The sequence below is a fragment of the Anabrus simplex genome, chromosome 12, assembly GCF_040414725.1.
Source record: "Anabrus simplex isolate iqAnaSimp1 chromosome 12, ASM4041472v1, whole genome shotgun sequence".
NCBI classification, from domain to species: domain Eukaryota; kingdom Metazoa; phylum Arthropoda; class Insecta; order Orthoptera; family Tettigoniidae; genus Anabrus; species Anabrus simplex.
The window spans coordinates 35,634,466-35,654,955 of record NC_090276.1 but is presented as its reverse complement, the minus strand read 5'-3'; the positions used below and the strand labels follow the sequence as shown (position 1 = coordinate 35,654,955).

General features: G+C 38.7%; 1 protein-coding gene across 1 annotated transcript in view; it reads right to left on the bottom strand.

Annotated features, from left to right (window-relative positions):
• LOC136884229 (UDP-glycosyltransferase UGT5) overlaps nucleotides 1–20,490 on the bottom strand; it is a 41,488-nt gene that overhangs the window by 1,853 nt on the left and 19,145 nt on the right. The window contains exon 4 of the mRNA XM_067156289.2: nucleotides 6,080–6,299. Within this exon, the coding sequence (XP_067012390.2) occupies nucleotides 6,080–6,299 (220 nt within the window). The remainder of the gene's footprint in view (nucleotides 1–6,079; nucleotides 6,300–20,490) is intronic.

Sequence of the window (20,490 nt, the reverse complement as noted above, 5' to 3'; positions counted from 1 at the left end):
TTATCAGTGAATTACTTGTAAAGTTGATTGTGAAGTGTAAATATAATTTCAAGCCATGCTATATCTCGTCTGTGAAACTAAAAGGATACATCACCAAATTAGGCTTGATATACCTATAGCTGATACCAACTCAAAGGAATACGTCATAATAACACTCAAAGTGTTCGAGGTACAGTCAAGTGAACAGTGAGGGATACATTTCTTGTATAACTTTTAAACGTCCGGTCAAGAGGATTTCAAATTTGATACCTACAGTTTCACTCAGTTACGATGTCAGAGTTTTATGTTTTCTTTTGTATTATCGCTGTAGGTCTCACTAGTTAAAGTCAATTTTTAAAGAATATATTTTGTTCATTACCAAATATGATTGATTGTTTCATTTCTATAGTAGATCAGATAACCTCACATTTGAATGGGGAAACCGAACGCCAATCTCCTTTTCCCAGAACCTATATTTCATGTTGTCATAGTAAGCTCATTACCCCACACCCTAGAGATATTCAAGACTCTCATCCATATATGGTTACATGTATTTGTGACCTATTTAGTCACACGACTCTATAGGTACAGTAGGCTTAAACAGCTCCGTCCTTTACATCTTGTTTACGTTATAGCTTGATAGTGCGTTGTTGTTATTTCAACATTATTAAAGGTGTTCATTGGTGTTTTCAAGTGATAATATAACGAAAAAATACAGTATAAGTGTGTTTTCTGCAATAGTAGTCTGTGTTTAATACAATAGGGTTGTAGTCTGAGTTGATTGCTAGGTTATATGAACGCATTGAATTATCGTGAATCGTCTGTCGTGCTTAAATTTAGTACTTAATTGTGATTATTATCATAGTATGTTAGTGTAGTGTAGGTTCCTCTGTACAGTATGCGACGAACGTGTAGTGTGCCTGGTTGTACATCTAGGGAGCTGGTGTTGAACCCGATAAATGCGCCTTTCTCTGTATTAGAAATTTTTTTCTGAAAAACATGTAAATCGGGCAGACACTGGAAAAAGACTGAATGGTTCCGTTTTTTAACTGTGCCCAGTGAAAACCGAAATTAACTGACGATGCTCTACCAACTATAGTACGGTTTTCTTGGGCAGCCCTCAACAAGCAACCCCCTGCCAAACAAAAATCATCAGAAGAAAGGAGAGAGAGTATGTTGCACAATGATGAAATAAACTTCAGGACAGAAGATATCGAATTATGACAACTTATTGGGTAAGTTAACACATATAACTTACAATACTTGAATTTTCAAACAAAATTGATGTCGGTGAGGATTTGTTTTACAGACTTTAAACCACATTGCGGACCGGTCCCGAGAAAACTCGTGTTTGCCTAGCCGAGTGCTGCGGACCGGTCCCGAGTTATCTCGTGTTAGCAGCAGACCCAGCAGACTGAACTTTAGTGCTATCTTTTGAGATACACGGGAACTATTTGGAGGTCAAGGGTGATAGAACTCTGTTACGTATGGTTCTACACAATCGATAGTCGCATTTGTTTTCGAGTATTCTTCATATCGTAGATTTTCTTTGCATTTCTTGACAACATGTTTACAAAGTTCGAAGAGCCATGCAAGATGGCAGCGCCTAGCGATCGCACGTGTTTACACAAAGATGAAATTATTCGCGAATTATGTACTGATACAGGCTCCGAATATTAAGTGATGCTGAGTATTTAGAGTTCGACGATGAAATATCTTCTAACGGAAATGTTTCAAGTGATGACGAGGCAAGGTGTGGAACTCACGTAGCGCAGAACGAGTCGTAAGTTATATTTGTGTTACGGGTGTAAATATTCTAAATATTGTAAATAATGCAGTGTTTTATGACGACTGGGTTATGGACAACAGTGAACCTAGGTTAGAGGATTTTGAAGATGCTCCTGGTATAAAGGTATGGCCTAATGAATCTGGAAACATAGGACAAGTAGCAGGACTTATGTTTGGTGAGGAATTTTTTCAGTATGTAGCTGAAAAGACAAACTTACACTATGAGCAGAAATCACATTCTCATAACTTATTCCCTAAAACACTAAAGTGGACTAATGTCACTAGCAGGGATATTAAAATATCAATCCTCTGTGTATATTGATACGGCGGGTGAAGAAATCATGTCTGAAAGATTACTGGCCAACCGATCCCCTAATAAAACGACCAATATTTCCGAAAACTATGAGCCGAAATAGATTTCAAGAAATACCCTGCATTTCAACAATTATTCAGGAAGGCCAATAGAAAAATACACAATAGTCCTTCAAAAGCTATTGAAGTTCTGACAGTTTATTTGTATGCATGCACTCCAGCTTAGAGGTAGTTAGAAAGTGGCCGGGAACAGGGCTGTGCATGGGGCGAACGGCATCCGGTCCGCAATGTGTTAGTGTAGTGTAGGTTCCTCTGTACAGTATGCGACGAACGTGTAGTGTGCCTGGTTGTACATCTAGGGAGCTGGTGTTGAACCCGATAAATGCGCCTTTCTCTGTATTAGAAATTTTTTTCTGAAAAACATGTAAATCGGGCAGACACTGGAAAAAGACTGAATGGTTCCGTTTTTTAACTGTGCCCAGTGAAAACCGAAATTAACTGACGATGCTCTACCAACTATAGTACGGTTTTCTTGGGCAGCCCTCAACAAGCAACCCCCTGCCAAACAAAAATCATCAGAAGAAAGGAGAGAGAGTATGTTGCACAATGATGAAATAAACTTCAGGACAGAAGATATCGAATTATGACAACTTATTGGGTAAGTTAACACATATAACTTACAATACTTGAATTTTCAAACAAAATTGATGTCGGTGAGGATTTGTTTTACAGACTTTAAACCAAAGCCATTCTAACTATCAACAATTTTCAAAAGATAAGTGTAAGTGTACCTGAATTATTACAATCAATATCAATCAATACTGCTCTGCATTTAGGGCAGTCGCCCAGGGGCAGATTCCCTATCTGTTGCTTTCCTAGCCTTTTCCGAAATGATTTCAAAGAAATTGGAAATTTATTGAACATCTCCCTTGGTAAGTTATTCCAATCCCTAAGTCCCCTTCCTATAAATGAATATTTGCCCCAGTTTGTCCTCTTGAATTCCAACTTTATCTTCATATTGTGATCTTTCCTACTTTTATAAACGCCATTCAAACTTATTCGTCTACTAATGTCATTCAACGCCGTCTCTCCGCTGACAGCTCGGAACATACAACTTAGTCGAGCAGCTCTTCTTCTTTCTCTCAATTCTTCCCAACCCAAACTTTGCAACATTTTTGTAACGCTCCTCTTTTGTCGGAAATCACCCAGAACAAATCGAGCTGCTTTTCTTTGGATTTTTTCCAGTTCTTGAATCAGGTAATCCTGGTGAGGGTCCCATACCCTGGAACCATACTCTAGTTGGGGTCTTACCAGAGACTTATATGCCCTCTCCTTTACATCCTTACTACAACCCCTAAACACCCTCATAACCATGTGCAGAGATCGGTACCCTTTATTTACAATCCCATTTATGTGATTACCCCAATGAAGATCTTTCCTTATATTAACACCTAGATACTTACAATGATCCCCAAAAGGAACTTTCACCCTATAAACGCAGTAATTAAAACTGAGAGGACTTTTCCTATTTGTGAAACTCACAACCTGACTTTTAACCCCGTTTATCAACATACCATTGCCTGCTGTCCATCTCACAACATTTTCGAGGTCACGTTGCAGTTGCTCACAATCTTGTAACTTATTTATCACTCTATAGAGAATAACATCATCCGCAAAAAACCTTACCTCCGATTCCACTCCTTTACTCATATCATTTATATATATAAGAAAACATAAAGGTCCGATAACACTGCCCTGAGGAACTCCCCTCTCAACTATTACAGGGTCAGACAAAACTTCCCCTACTCTAACTCTCTGAGATCTATTTTCTAGAAATATAGCAACCCAATCAGTCACTCTTTTGTCTAGTCCAATTGCACTCATTTTTGCCAGTAGTCTCCCATGATCCACCCTATCAAATGCTTTAGACAGGTCAATCGCGATACAGTCCAAAATACGTTCCAAAAAATATGGTTAGATTTTAAGAGATAGTTTTCTATGTACCACATGTTCAGCACTTGAGTGTTTATTAAGTCATTTGAATACTTTCAGTAACCCTTCTACATCACTAGATACAGTTAAAAAGTTAAATTATATAGCTGACTGTATTAAACCTAGATTGAATGACATATTACTGGTACCATTCATTCAAAATCTCAAGTTTTGAAAAGAACCACTTTACCACTTTCGTTCGATATGTAAAGATTTTTCAGTGGGGATCGACAGTATTTTTTTAATTTCCTGGTGCATACATTCAGTTAAGAAACTCAGGTGTTTTGACATTGCCTCCCCCTTCTTACTTAAGAAGAGTATGTGCTGATATGAAGAAAGAAATAGTCACTGTGTGACTATTGTTGTCCAAGACCTGTCATATTTTGAGAAATATTTTGGGCAACAATTATTTAAAAATAATTAACAACATCCCTGTCGTCTCAAACATGTGTAAAATAATGATATTTTAGAGATTAATAATATAACTCGTCTAATGACCATCAAAGGCTACATGTTATTTCAGACGTTGATTAATTTTGAAGTACCGAGCGATTTAGCCGTGTGGTTAGGGGCGGGCAGCTATGAACTTGCATTCGGGAGATAGTGAGTTCGAGCCCCACTGTCAGCAGCCCTGAAGATGGTTTTCCGTGCTTTCCAATTTTCACACCCGGCAAATGCTAGGGCTGTACCTTAATTAAGGCCACGGCCGCTTCCTTCCCACTCCTATATCTTTTTTTTAATCCCATCGTTGCCATAAGACCTATCTGTATCAGTGCGACGTAATGCAACTTTGTGCATTTTTAAACAGTGGAAATTGTATGGATATTTTTATACTTTAAAAATTGAAAGTTGAAGAAACTGGCAATTTCTGTGATAAGTTGTGTGCGGTGAAAAGTTAATGACTATTGTCCAAGACATGTCTTTTTTTGAAAAGATTTTTGGTAACAGTTCTTCAGAAATAATAATAGAGAGAGTTTCACAGTATTCGTACCTGGGCACCATCATTAACGAAGCATGGGGCAATTCGCAAGAGATAAAGTGTCGCATTGGAAAAGCGAGAAGTGTTTTCAATTCAATGAGCTCAACCTTCAGGAATCACGACCTTACCGTGGATACCAAAATGCGGCTCCTTAGGTGCTATGTGTTTTCAGTTCTCCTTTAACGGTGTGGAAACATGGACCATTACAAAAGCCACCACTGCTAGACTGGAAGCATTTGAACTCTGGCTATACAGAAGAATTTTGAGGATATCATGGACTCAGAAGATTACAAACGTTGAGGTTCTACGCCGAGTTAACAAGAGACCAGAGCTGATCAACACCATCAAGTGTCGTAAACTACAATACTTTGGACACATCATGAGGAATCAGAAAAGGTATGAGCTGCATCAACTTATCCTGCAAGGGAAAATAGAAGGAAGAAGATCTCCTCGGCGAAGAAGAATTTCCTGGCTCGACAACCTTAAAACCTGGTTCAACAAAACATCTGCAGAACTGTTCCGAATTTCAATGGATAAAGCCCGAATAGCCATGTTGATCGCCAACGTCCGAGGCGGACAGGCACGCTAAGAAGAAGAAGAAGAAGAAGAAGAAGAAGAAGACCGTGAATTGAAACAAGCGTAACATAATGCTGTTAGAGAGACAAATATTCGCCTTCTGAACGTCATACAGTCCAGGTGAGTAACCATCATCAGAACATTTTACCGTGCATATATTTGTGTATTTGTATGTAACTTCATTTGATGACATTTCTTCAATTTTGTGTGTCCACAGGAGCATTTTTGCATTTATTTGTCTTATTTGATAACTATTTATCGTATTAGTTGTATAGGAATTAACACACGATGACAAAATTAGCACCATCAGTGTGACGTCATAGCTCTTGGTAGCCGGCTTCTCCTTACCCCTACACAAACCCGACAGTTTCTTTTCTAGCTATCCTGTACGGTTCTGTAGTTAGCACTCATCATTAATAATCCTTTTATTTCTTCATCGTTTCTTTTACTTACCTTGGGTTGTATAGTACTGTTTGGAGAGCGCTCAGGATCGTCTCCTTCGTAATATCTGGATAATAAACAATGACTCCCATGCCTGAAGCCTCCACATTCTTCAGATTTGTATCCTGGTCTCCATAGATGGGTATCCCTACCATGGGAACGCCACAGTACGTAGCTTCTATGGTGCCAAGTAGACCTCCATGAGAGAGAAATGCTCGAACATTGGGATGACCTGTGACATAATATTAGCAACCATAAGCAGTGAAATTTGGTATAGAGCTAATAATAATAATAATAATAATAATAATAATAATAATAATAATAATAATAATAATAATAATGTACCTCTCTTGCCCTTGGGGTGGGCAATGCCCCTAAAGGCGGAACAGCCACTAGATGGCCAACGGCATAGGATAGTAATAAATCCAGTACCGTCTGTTCACCTATTTGGTGCGGGAACTGGTCAGCGTCTGTACTCAGAGTCGGAACGGCTGCCTCAGAAAACCTTCAGGAACTCACCCGCCTGATTGTACTCCGATCCCTCGGGGTCAACCCAATCAAATACAGTAGAGACAATACACGACACTGAGCGAGATATCGAGGGACAGCTATTGGAGCTCACTCTAGCGGATAGACCTGAACGGTACTGATTCTGTCATAAGAGCACGTGTATTTTTGTGCGAAGTTTTTGGTATTATTTATGCGTTTTCAGTGAGTTGACATAATTAAATAGTAGCGTGTGCCATTCCTTGATATCTCCTCTCAACATGAGGGGAAAGGTATGTGCTGTGTTTGGCTGCAGTAATTACGAAGTAGAGAAAAATGCGCGCTCGTTCTTCAGGTTCCCTCGTGACAACAACATGTAAGTAATATTGTGTTTGCATATATTGCACCCGTCCACCTCCCGAGTCCCAGACTAGCATTTATCTCAGGGGTGTCGGTTCATTATTTAAATCATCAAATATAAATATAACGGCATAATAGAACACGGGGATGAACGGAGCAACTTAAAATTAAAAGGGGGAAGGCTCGATTGTAACTTGAATTTAAGGACTCCATGATAGGACTAGGAAGTGACTGTTACTTTAAAAAGGGCATTATCTAACTACAATAAAAAGATTATGAGAGTGGTTTCCTTTGAAATAATTTGCCAGAAGGAGCGGTTTATTACGCCATTTGACGTATAAAACTTTGATACACGTGGCAACAATATTTGAATTTACACACATGTTACATATATAAATCACTTGCCATACCGCAAGTGGTATCAATATCTTGCTGCGTTGCTTCTGAAATAAAATGACATTTTGGAGGTATAATTTACGGATCGATTCCATTTGAATCGAACCGTTACTCAAGGATATAGCTTCCTTCTATCGGGAGCCCGAGCATAACCCATGTTACGGTCGGCTTCCCGATTTAACTAAGATGATGTACTCCGGCTATATACATTTTTCCGAGACCGGTACTCGGACTGGGTAATGTTTCTCGTGAAATGCGAAAACTGGATTCCACGGACAGTTCCTATCTTACGATATCCAGCTGATGCCATACCAATGAATTAGCATTTACATTTTATTTACATGTGATCTGAATTGTCACCAGTTAGCCTCAGTAGACTACTGACACAGATGAGATAACGAGAAGCGGTGGGAAATACCGTGGCCATGGCCCCCCTCGCATCGCGAGCGAAGTAAACAAACACGCAAGTATGACTGTAACATCGTCCCATACGGAAACCGTACAATAACGCGGTAAAAAAAATGATTCTAATATTATCCCTCTCATTATTCAACATACGAATAGAGGGATATCGTCACCAAATAATTTAATTCACGATATTATCACCTCGAAATTATTATTATTATTATTATTATTATTATTATTATTCAACGGTTCCTGGCACTGTCACGTTTGATTAATATCATCATTATTATGCGGGATGCAAACACAAATGGTTATTACTGTTATTATTATTATATCCCTCTCGTGATTATTATTATTATTATTAATGAATAGGTGACCCAAGATATTATTATTGTTATTCACGTCACTTAAAAGGTTATTTTCATTAATGAACCGGTCACTTCCGCCAAATTATATATTAAGATATCGGTCGCAATTACAAATTAATTCACTGATCAACCAACGACATCATTACAGTTATTATTATGACAATTATTATTAATCCGACCGCGGTGATTTAACATCGTCCTTACATTGTTATTATTATTATCGGTTGCACATTATCATTTAGATTCCCGTTTAACATCTTTATCAACGCTCAATTAATTAAGGCGGTCCAATCCTTTATCTGCAATATTTATTATTATTATTATTATCACGACATCATGATTGTTCACACTCGTTATTACAATGAATACAATATACGACCATTTCTGTGGAATCTGAACTCTCATTATCCTTAGATCCGTTGTATCTCAACGAATAACTGTGCAGTCTATTTATTTCGTACATGCTGTCACGGGTTCGAATTCTACCCGCTGCGTAACTCAGTATTTCTCTGTGACACTGCCCGTACATTTTACACTCATATCAATATCCTAAGTGTCTCTCGTACGGAATTTATTTTCCTCTCTATCTCAATATTCCTCGATTCATTTATTTCTTCCTCACAGAATTATCAACTGACTTATTTATTCATTTCGGACATCGTACGACCTTTTATTATCTGACTGCAAATTCTTTCACATTTTCTATCTCATTTGGATCTATGCCTTAGTTCATTCTCCACAAATAATCGTAACATCTTGAAATTATATTTACCAAAATTTGACAATCATGGTCTCGTAATATTAGCACTACATGTTCCGGCTAATGAATCGCAACTTCAAAACGCGACATTTATACGTAAAAAAATATTGGACCGTAATTTAAACCACACGTTCATTAACATGTACGGATTATTAACACCGATCTACATTTCAATATTATTAATCGATCAAATTAAATTATCACGCACTTCAATTCCAAATTAAAACGACCTCCCGTCATTAAATGATTCCCAATAAACTCAACACTTGATCACATAAATTATTATTATCTCCAAATCATATTTAAAAAAAGAAATATCTTCTTTAAAAAAAATAGTTATATTATTTATTTATTATTATTATTATTATTTAAAAAAAATAATATTTTCGCCTGTAATACGGTAGTCCACTCTTATTATGTTTAACGCATAACCCCTTGTACAAAGTCGATTTATTCTGGCACTAAACACTCCAGATATGATTTACTTGGAAATATTATATTAATCGCATCTCACAAATTTAACAACTTCACTTTGAAAATATGACCATATTAATTACAACAAAACACACTTGGTATGGCGAAGCTGGATTTTCCTTCCATGTCATTAAATGGCTCGTTAAAATTGACAAAACATAAAAGCACATATCGGGTCTTATTTAACTAGCATAATCAAAATCAAATGTAAAGAAAATTATCGACTACAAAGAAAATATGAATGCATGCATGACTTAACGTACTACACTATATATACAAATTTACATCTCCAACAAACTGAATACATAAAAGACCCGATTATTTACATTATTATGATTTACTACTGTCCGTGCTACAAATTTAGGATGGGGTCGTTAAGCGACCCATCTTGTTACAGAAGGTAACCAAGTATAATCAAATTATTCCCATTTTTCCCATCACGATAACATTTCCCAAATATATTTTACAGTTTAGTACTCATCTTAGTTATCGGTATTCCATTGCAGCTTTGCAGACGAGAGGCTTCATCCAGCCCCTCTCTGCGTTTTACTCCTCCATCCTTGATGGCGTAGTTTCACAAAAGATTTCCTGGCACATTATCATTTTACACTCATATCTTGACTGCCACAAACCTTCACCATTTACAACGTTAACACAACAAATTTCTATCCTAGACCCAAGAATTTAATATATTTACACTATTTAATCTTCGTCCACCTACCGCACAATGGACCTGGACACGTACGACGAGGTGTCAACTATTTCGCCCGTCGCGATACGCCCGATTTATACGGCATTCTTGACGTGTTCATTACATCGGTTCGGTATAGCTAAGTACAGGCTACTACTTCCTTAAAGTACTGTTCGTCACACAGTCTATTATGTACGTACTTATGGTGATATATTTTATACTACTCTCTTGCAGGATAATTACTTTACATCACTGATATTCACAAAGGACAAACACTATCCTACGTTAACTATTTCCAGATTTAACATGTTGCTTGAGCGCGATCACACTTTACAAACACTGGCGGATGCTCGCGCCATTAAATGACTGTACGTCCGTAGAATTCTAAGTTACCGGCGACCAACAGTTCAACTCCCGATTTTCAATTCACGTGTGCTGGCGACCGTCAATTCAGCTCCAACGATTCAAGACAAGTGGCTGGCGACCGTCAATTCAGCTCCGACGATTCAAGACTAGTGGCTGGCGACCGTCAATTCAGCTCCGACGATTCAAGACTAGTGGCTGGCGACCGTCAATTCAGCTCCGACGATTCAAGACTAGTGGCTGGCGACCGTCAATTCAGCTCCGTATATATGGATGAAGCCTTTTTCCCGCGGATTTGTTGACGTCATGCCCCTTAGGGAGGGGGTGGATTTTTAATATCGGTACTTGCACTCCGAATTGGAAGTTAAAATTTACATCAAATTAATCCACTCCGCTAGCATATCTGCTGGATAAAATATGAACTCCAGGTGATCACAGATTTAGGAGATATGGATGGATTTAGCTCCTCACATTTCGCGCCTTTGTAAGCGTCCCTGACAACGTGGTCTTCTTTCAGCCAATGAGATTCAAGCTGTCCGGTTTCCAAGAAATCCAGCCTTCAATTTATTTAATTTGCCATTAAGTATTTATTATTTTTCCATGCATGACCTCTAATAAATTCATTACATTCATCCGCGTACTCATATTAATTTATTACTGAATACTTTTGTAATTACGAAAATATCTCATCCATCATTCCTTAAGATGGTATCACTGAGTCTCCCATCAAATTTTTACTATTGGCCGGCAAGCGGTCACGTGATTTAAATCTCCACCTGCTCGAACTTAGGCTAGCGAACGTACACTCAGCCGCTGTAATTTTCCATGAGGTCATGGAATTTCCGTCCTACCAAAAATATCCCAAGGTCTTACTCATGTGGTGGGTTTTCTTTGTATGACTCTCCCCCTTCCTCTTTCTGACCAAGACTTATTTGTGGACTCTGTATTTCCTTGTACGCCAACTAATGATATTCCCTGCTGTGAAGTAGCTAAAAGTTGTCGTGTTGAGCTAATCCGTCAGGCTCCAGTCTGTCGTCCTTCCTTCGCTCTGATTTCAACATTACATAAACGAAATATTTTCAAATACACTCCTCTGTATTTCAATAAATGTCTCATATTATTTTACCGATCAAATCATGATTGATTATGGGCCTAAGTCACTCGGGTTCATCTTCCTCTTGCCCAGGTAAAAAAAATCTAGTGAGCATCATGAGATTTTTTTTTTTTTTATGATGTGTCCATATCATCACTATCATGATTTGACATTGGATCCTCTGTTCTGCGACGGCTATTGATTTCGTCTCTCAACATCTGGTTCCTGACCCTTAACTCCTCGTTCTGTCTTTCGATATCATGGATCGCATTGACAAATTCCTGCACGTCTCTGTCTATCTCTCCACACTCTGGACATGGCCTTGCTTCAATTGGTGTATGGATTACTTGGACTTCTTCTTCCCTTCCGTCATCTTCTTCATCCTCTTCTTCGACATCATCTTCTTCCGGCTCGTCATCTGCTTCCTCTCGTTCATCCTCTGCTTCTAGTCACATCTCTTTGTTTCCTTGTCCCGAATCGAACGTCGGTGCATTCGGGTTCAAGTCGCTGCCACCTATCCTTGCTCTTTGGAATTGCAAGCTCTCCGCTCCTGTCGCTTCCTCATCACGGCCCCGATCATGGATCGCCTCCTTCCATTTTCTCTTGTTCAGCTCTTCTATGTACCGCCTAGACTCTTGGTATCTGTCATCCTTCTCTTGACGAGATCCTCCCTGGTAATATCTCGGGTTCCCTTGATTCCTAGCTGGATACGGCCTATAATTACTTCTCTGGAATCCACGGTATCCCCTGTCGGCTCGAAAGTTCCCTTGGTTGGTTTGCCGGTTGCCTTCCGCAAAATTCCTTGGTCTCGTCCATTGTCGCGGCTTCCACTCCGTATTATATGCTCGACGAGGTTCCGGATCAGTACTAGTTCCCTGGTTCTTCGTACTAGTGGTCTTCGGTTCGATTATCCGTTCGATATTATTCACCTGTTGGTCCCTGCTCCTAATTTGTCTTGGGTTCGAATGATGCGTTGTGAGGTCTAATTGACGTAATAAAGCCTCCGCATCGACAGCTGTCTGGACATTTGACGCTATCATCATTCGTTGGACCTCGAATGGCAATTGTTTTCCAATGGCGCTAATCAATTCTGTTTCGCTCATTGGATTATCAAGCTCTCGTAGCTTGTGAAATTGTGCCACAAAGTAATCTGAGAATTTCGTGGGTGAAGATGTTGAATATCGTCTGGAGTATACTTCCAGCCTTAACTCCTGCTGTTCCTGAATACTCCAGAACTTTTGGAGAAAAGCCCGCCGAAATCCTTCAAAATCTTCAAAAGTATACAAGAAAGCCCTGAACCATACAGCTGGTGCTCCGTCTAGGAATTTCTCGACCGTTCGCAGTTGTCGCTCTACTGGTATTTTATTCTCATTTATATAACCGGCGATTTCCCGGATGAAACCTTTCGGGGTGATATGCCCACGGGCATCGAACTTTGGTGGCTTGTCATCAGACATCTTAATGACGTGTACCACCGATGTCGGGATAGCATTTGATGACGTAGATGACCCATCTCTGTTTTCAAACTTGAAACCGTGTGTATCAGCATGGGATAGGCCTCCTTTCTTATGAATCCCCTGGTTATCATGGGGTTCGTATTCGCGATATTGGAGGTTAAAATCTTGGCTAGACGCTGATGGTTCCAACCTAGCCTTCAACATCTCCAAGTCTTTTCGGATGTCATCCATTCCGTCGGGATTACAACTGGCTATTTCTTTTGTGCCGGAATTTTGCCCATTATACGCCTTGCATTGTTCTAATAGGCGAACTTCCGTGTCGGCAAATGATTGGCCCTGTTCAATTAAGTCTTCCGTCCGCTGGAATAACGCTAAGTTTGCGTCTTCGCACTTAGTTATTCTCTGGCTACGGTCTTCTAAATTTACAGTTAGTTCTTCAACTTTGTTTTTCAGTCCTGCTACGATGACAAGTGTACGTGCGGCTTCCCCACGTAACTCGTTCATGCCCTTGTCATGCTTGTCCAAGGTGCCAGCTATCTGCGCGCATTTTTCTTCTACTTGTCCCCGGACGATGTCATTCTCCTTCCTACACTCATCCCGAATTTCCTCTATGTGTGATTCTATGTCTTTTTTATCAGTTAATCGCAGAGCGGCGAGTTCCTTGACACTAGCGTTCAATTTTTCCTTAATTTCTGCGCGTTCCATTTGAGCCTCATCTCTAACGCGGTCAACCTTTTCATTAACGATGGTAATGTACGCATCCATGTGCACTTTTAATTCGTCTTTCGCGAAGTGACATGCTTCCTGGACTTGAGTTAATTTGTCCCTAAGTTCCTGTCCCATCGCTACGCTCGCGGCCTGAACTGCATCTATTTGTGCCTTGAGTTCTGTTTTATTAACTTCGCACGCAGCCTGTACCTGGTCTATTTTGTTCTCTAATGAAACACTATTAACCTTCATTTGTTGAATAATTTCCTGTCTATCAGAAACACTATCGGCCTGTACTTTGTCTATTTTATAAATAATTTCCTGTCTATCAGATACACTATCGGCCTGTACTTGATCTATTTTATTCTCTACCGAAACGCTACCATGGGAACGCCACAGTACGTAGCTTCTATGGTGCCAAGTAGACCTCCATGAGAGAGAAATGCTCGAACATTGGGATGACCTGTGACATAATATTAGCAACCATAAGCAGTGAAATTTGGTATAGAGCTAATAATAATAATAATAATAATAATAATAATAATAATAATAATAATAATAATAATAATAATAATAATAATAATAATAATAATAATAATAATAATAATAATGTACCTCTCTTGCCCTTGGGGTGGGCAACTGCCCCTAAAGGCGGAACAGCCACTAGATGGCCAACGGCATAGGATAGTAATAAATCCAGTACCGTCTGTTCACCTATTTGGTGCGGGAACTGGTCAGCGTCTGTACTCAGAGTCGGAACGGCTGCCTCAGAAAACCTTCAGGAACTCACCCGCCTGATTGTACTCCGATCCCTCGGGGTCAACCCAATCAAATACAGTAGAGACAATACACGACACTGAGCGAGATATCGAGGGACAGCTATTGGAGCTCACTCTAGCGGATAGACCTGAACGGTACTGATTCTGTCATAAGAGCACGTGTATTTTTGTGCGAAGTTTTTGGTATTATTTATGCGTTTTCAGTGAGTTGACATAATTAAATAGTAGCGTGTGCCATTCCTTGATATCTCCTCTCAACATGAGGGGAAAGGTATGTGCTGTGTTTGGCTGCAGTAATTACGAAGTAGAGAAAAATGCGCGCTCGTTCTTCAGGTTCCCTCGTGACAACAACATGTAAGTAATATTGTGTTTGCATATATTGCACCCGTCCACCTCCCGAGTCCCAGACTAGCATTTATCTCAGGGGTGTCGGTTCATTATTTAAATCATCAAATATAAATATAACGGCATAATAGAACACGGGGATGAACGGAGCAACTTAAAATTAAAAGGGGGAAGGCTCGATTGTAACTTGAATTTAAGGACTCCATGATAGGACTAGGAAGTGACTGTTACTTTAAAAAGGGCATTATCTAACTACAATAAAAAGATTATGAGAGTGGTTTCCTTTGAAATAATTTGCCAGAAGGAGCGGTTTATTACGCCATTTGACGTATAAAACTTTGATACACGTGGCAACAATATTTGAATTTACACACATGTTACATATATAAATCACTTGCCATACCGCAAGTGGTATCAATATCTTGCTGCGTTGCTTCTGAAATAAAATGACATTTTGGAGGTATAATTTACGGATCGATTCCATTTGAATCGAACCGTTACTCAAGGATATAGCTTCCTTCTATCGGGAGCCCGAGCATAACCCATGTTACGGTCGGCTTCCCGATTTAACTAAGATGATGTACTCCGGCTATATACATTTTTCCGAGACCGGTACTCGGACTGGGTAATGTTTCTCGTGAAATGCGAAAACTGGATTCCACGGACAGTTCCTATCTTACGATATCCAGCTGATGCCATACCAATGAATTAGCATTTACATTTTATTTACATGTGATCTGAATTGTCACCAGTTAGCCTCAGTAGACTACTGACACAGATGAGATAACGAGAAGCGGTGGGAAATACCGTGGCCATGGCCCCCCTCGCATCGCGAGCGAAGTAAACAAACACGCAAGTATGACTGTAACATCGTCCCATACGGAAACCGTACAATAACGCGGTAAAAAAAATGATTCTAATATTATCCCTCTCATTATTCAACATACGAATAGAGGGATATCGTCACCAAATAATTTAATTCACGATATTATCACCTCGAAATTATTATTATTATTATTATTATTATTATTATTATTATTATTCAACGGTTCCTGGCACTGTCACGTTTGATTAATATCATCATTATTATGCGGGATGCAAACACAAATGGTTATTACTGTTATTATTATTATATCCCTCTCGTGATTATTATTATTATTATTAATGAATAGGTGACCCAAGATATTATTATTGTTATTCACGTCACTTAAAAGGTTATTTTCATTAATGAACCGGTCACTTCCGCCAAATTATATATTAAGATATCGGTCGCAATTACAAATTAATTCACTGATCAACCAACGACATCATTACAGTTATTATTATGACAATTATTATTAATCCGACCGCGGTGATTTAACATCGTCCTTACATTGTTATTATTATTATCGGTTGCACATTATCATTTAGATTCCCGTTTAACATCTTTATCAACGCTCAATTAATTAAGGCGGTCCAATCCTTTATCTGCAATATTTATTATTATTATTATTATCACGACATCATGATTGTTCACACTCGTTATTACAATGAATACAATATACGACCATTTCTGTGGAATCTGAACTCTCATTATCCTTAGATCCGTTGTATCTCAACGAATAACTGTGCAGTCTATTTATTTCGTACATGCTGTCACGGGTTCGAATTCTACCCGCTGCGTAACTCAGTATTTCTCTGTGACACTGCCCGTACATTTTACACTCATATCAATATCCTAAGTGTCTCTCGTACGGAATTTATTTTCCTCTCTATCTCAATATTCCTCGATTCATTTATTTCTTCCTCACAGAATTATCAACTGACTTATTTATTCATTTCGGACATCGTACGACCTTTTATTATCTGACTGCAAATTCTTTCACATTTTCTATCTCATTTGGATCTATGCCTTAGTTCATTCTCCACAAATAATCGTAACATCTTGAAATTATATTTACCAAAATTTGACAATCAAGGTCTCGTAATATTAGCACTACATGTTCCGGCTAATGAATCGCAACTTCAAAACGCGACATTTATACGTAAAAAAATATTGGACCGTAATTTAAACCACACGTTCATTAACATGTACGGATTATTAACACCGATCTACATTTCAATATTATTAATCGATCAAATTAAATTATCACGCACTTCAATTCCAAATTAAAACGACCTCCCGTCATTAAATGATTCCCAATAAACTCAACACTTGATCACATAAATTATTATTATCTCCAAATCATATTTAAAAAAAGAAATATCTTCTTTAAAAAAAATAGTTATATTATTTATTTATTATTATTATTATTATTTTAAAAAAAATAATATTTTCGCCTGTAATACGGTAGTCCACTCTTATTATGTTTAACGCATAACCCCTTGTACAAAGTCGATTTATTCTGGCACTAAACACTCCAGATATGATTTACTTGGAAATATTATATTAATCGCATCTCACAAATTTAACAACTTCACTTTGAAAATATGACCATATTAATTACAACAAAACACACTTGGTATGGCGAAGCTGGATTTTCCTTCCATGTCATTAAATGGCTCGTTAAAATTGACAAAACATAAAAGCACATATCGGGTCTTATTTAACTAGCATAATCAAAATCAAATGTAAAGAAAATTATCGACTACAAAGAAAATATGAATGCATGCATGACTTAACGTACTACACTATATATACAAATTTACATCTCCAACAAACTGAATACATAAAAGACCCGATTATTTACATTATTATGATTTACTACTGTCCGTGCTACAAATTTAGGATGGGGTCGTTAAGCGACCCATCTTGTTACAGAAGGTAACCAAGTATAATCAAATTATTCCCATTTTTCCCATCACGATAACATTTCCCAAATATATTTTACAGTTTAGTACTCATCTTAGTTATCGGTATTCCATTGCAGCTTTGCAGACGAGAGGCTTCATCCAGCCCCTCTCTGCGTTTTACTCCTCCATCCTTGATGGCGTAGTTTCACAAAAGATTTCCTGGCACATTATCATTTTACACTCATATCTTGACTGCCACAAACCTTCACCATTTACAACGTTAACACAACAAATTTCTATCCTAGACCCAAGAATTTAATATATTTACACTATTTAATCTTCGTCCACCTACCGCACAATGGACCTGGACACGTACGACGAGGTGTCAACTATTTCGCCCGTCGCGATACGCCCGATTTATACGGCATTCTTGACGTGTTCATTACATCGGTTCGGTATAGCTAAGTACAGGCTACTACTTCCTTAAAGTACTGTTCGTCACACAGTCTATTATGTACGTACTTATGGTGATATATTTTATACTACTCTCTTGCAGGATAATTACTTTACATCACTGATATTCACAAAGGACAAACACTATCCTACGTTAACTATTTCCAGATTTAACATGTTGCTTGAGCGCGATCACACTTTACAAACACTGGCGGATGCTCGCGCCATTAAATGACTGTACGTCCGTAGAATTCTAAGTTACCGGCGACCAACAGTTCAACTCCCGATTTTCAATTCACGTGTGCTGGCGACCGTCAATTCAGCTCCAACGATTCAAGACAAGTGGCTGGCGACCGTCAATTCAGCTCCGACGATTCAAGACTAGTGGCTGGCGACCGTCAATTCAGCTCCGACGATTCAAGACTAGTGGCTGGCGACCGTCAATTCAGCTCCGACGATTCAAGACTAGTGGCTGGCGACCGTCAATTCAGCTCCGTATATATGGATGAAGCCTTTTTCCCGCGGATTTGTTGACGTCATGCCCCTTAGGGAGGGGGTGGATTTTTAATATCGGTACTTGCACTCCGAATTGGAAGTTAAAATTTACATCAAATTAATCCACTCCGCTAGCATATCTGCTGGATAAAATATGAACTCCAGGTGATCACAGATTTAGGAGATATGGATGGATTTAGCTCCTCACATTTCGCGCCTTTGTAAGCGTCCCTGACAACGTGGTCTTCTTTCAGCCAATGAGATTCAAGCTGTCCGGTTTCCAAGAAATCCAGCCTTCAATTTATTTAATTTGCCATTAAGTATTTATTATTTTTCCATGCATGACCTCTAATAAATTCATTACATTCATCCGCGTACTCATATTAATTTATTACTGAATACTTTTGTAATTACGAAAATATCTCATCCATCATTCCTTAAGATGGTATCACTGAGTCTCCCATCAAATTTTTACTATTGGCCGGCAAGCGGTCACGTGATTTAAATCTCCACCTGCTCGAACTTAGGCTAGCGAACGTACACTCAGCCGCTGTAATTTTCCATGAGGTCATGGAATTTCCGTCCTACCAAAAATATCCCAAGGTCTTACTCATGTGGTGGGTTTTCTTTGTATGACTCTCCCCCTTCCTCTTTCTGACCAAGACTTATTTGTGGACTCTGTATTTCCTTGTACGCCAACTAATGATATTCCCTGCTGTGAAGTAGCTAAAAGTTGTCGTGTTGAGCTAATCCGTCAGGCTCCAGTCTGTCGTCCTTCCTTCGCTCTGATTTCAACATTACATAAACGAAATATTTTCAAATACACTCCTCTGTATTTCAATAAATGTCTCATATTATTTTACCGATCAAATCATGATTGATTATGGGCCTAAGTCACTCGGGTTCATCTATTCTTCCAGTGACAGAGATTTTTATAGTACTTCATAATCTTCTGACCTGCTCGACCCATGTTTTAACGGGCTTAAAATAGAATACGCATATTTTATTGTATAGTGCAGCAGTTAACCTGTGTATCTGTGGGTTTTGAAATGTCACAGAAGCGATTTGGATAAAGTGTACAAGAAAGAAGGGACGTTACGCTTGTATAAGAATTATAAGATCTGTTCAGATCATTTCCAGGCCAGCGACTTTAAAAATCCTCGACTATACAGCCAAGGGTATGTTACATTTTTACTCTAATTGTACGTAAATATTCCTCAAAGCATCACTATCGACAACATTTTCAAACTTTTCTTTCTTTTATTCCTCTTCTCAGATTAAAGCCGGGATTTTATAGATTTTCTTTCTGTTAGTAGGCTTCATGTTAAGAGGAAAATTGTCCAGCTATTAAATGTTAATTCATTGCATCATATGTGTAAGGAATGTGCCGATATTTTTATTGACAAATGCCTTAATGTGATGATACATTGTTTTTAAATGAGGAAAAACGACAAATCCAACCGTAAGATTTCAGCAGGTATGCTAAAGCTAAAAAAGTAATGCATAAATGAAAGATCAAGCCATTTCACAGCAGTCCATTTCACACCTTGTTTATATGTCTAATTTCAGTCTTTGAATAATAACCTTTTAAATAATTCTTCATTCATTTATCCAGAATTGCTTTAGCAACTTCGAAGTTAATATCTCAATACCACTGTATTTCTAGACGTAATTTATTTATCCATTTCCGTATATACATTTCCATTGATATTTGAATTTAGCGCGATTTGTTCAGGTCAAGTCACTAGGAGCGCCACCGTCGAATTGTCTCCCATTTTAGCAAGGCGAAATCCGTAAGTGTCGTGTATTGTCTCTACTGTATTTGACCCAATCGCTTGAGAACAAGCACACCATGATTCGTGGTAACCAATCCACCCGCCAACTGAAAACGAAGGCGGCAACCGGCCACTCGGATTCTGGAGGAGCCGGGCTGACACGAAAGAGAGAGTCGGAGCTCTCTGGCAAACTTCCCACTAAAACACCCTTCTACATCGGCACACTAAACATAAACACACTCC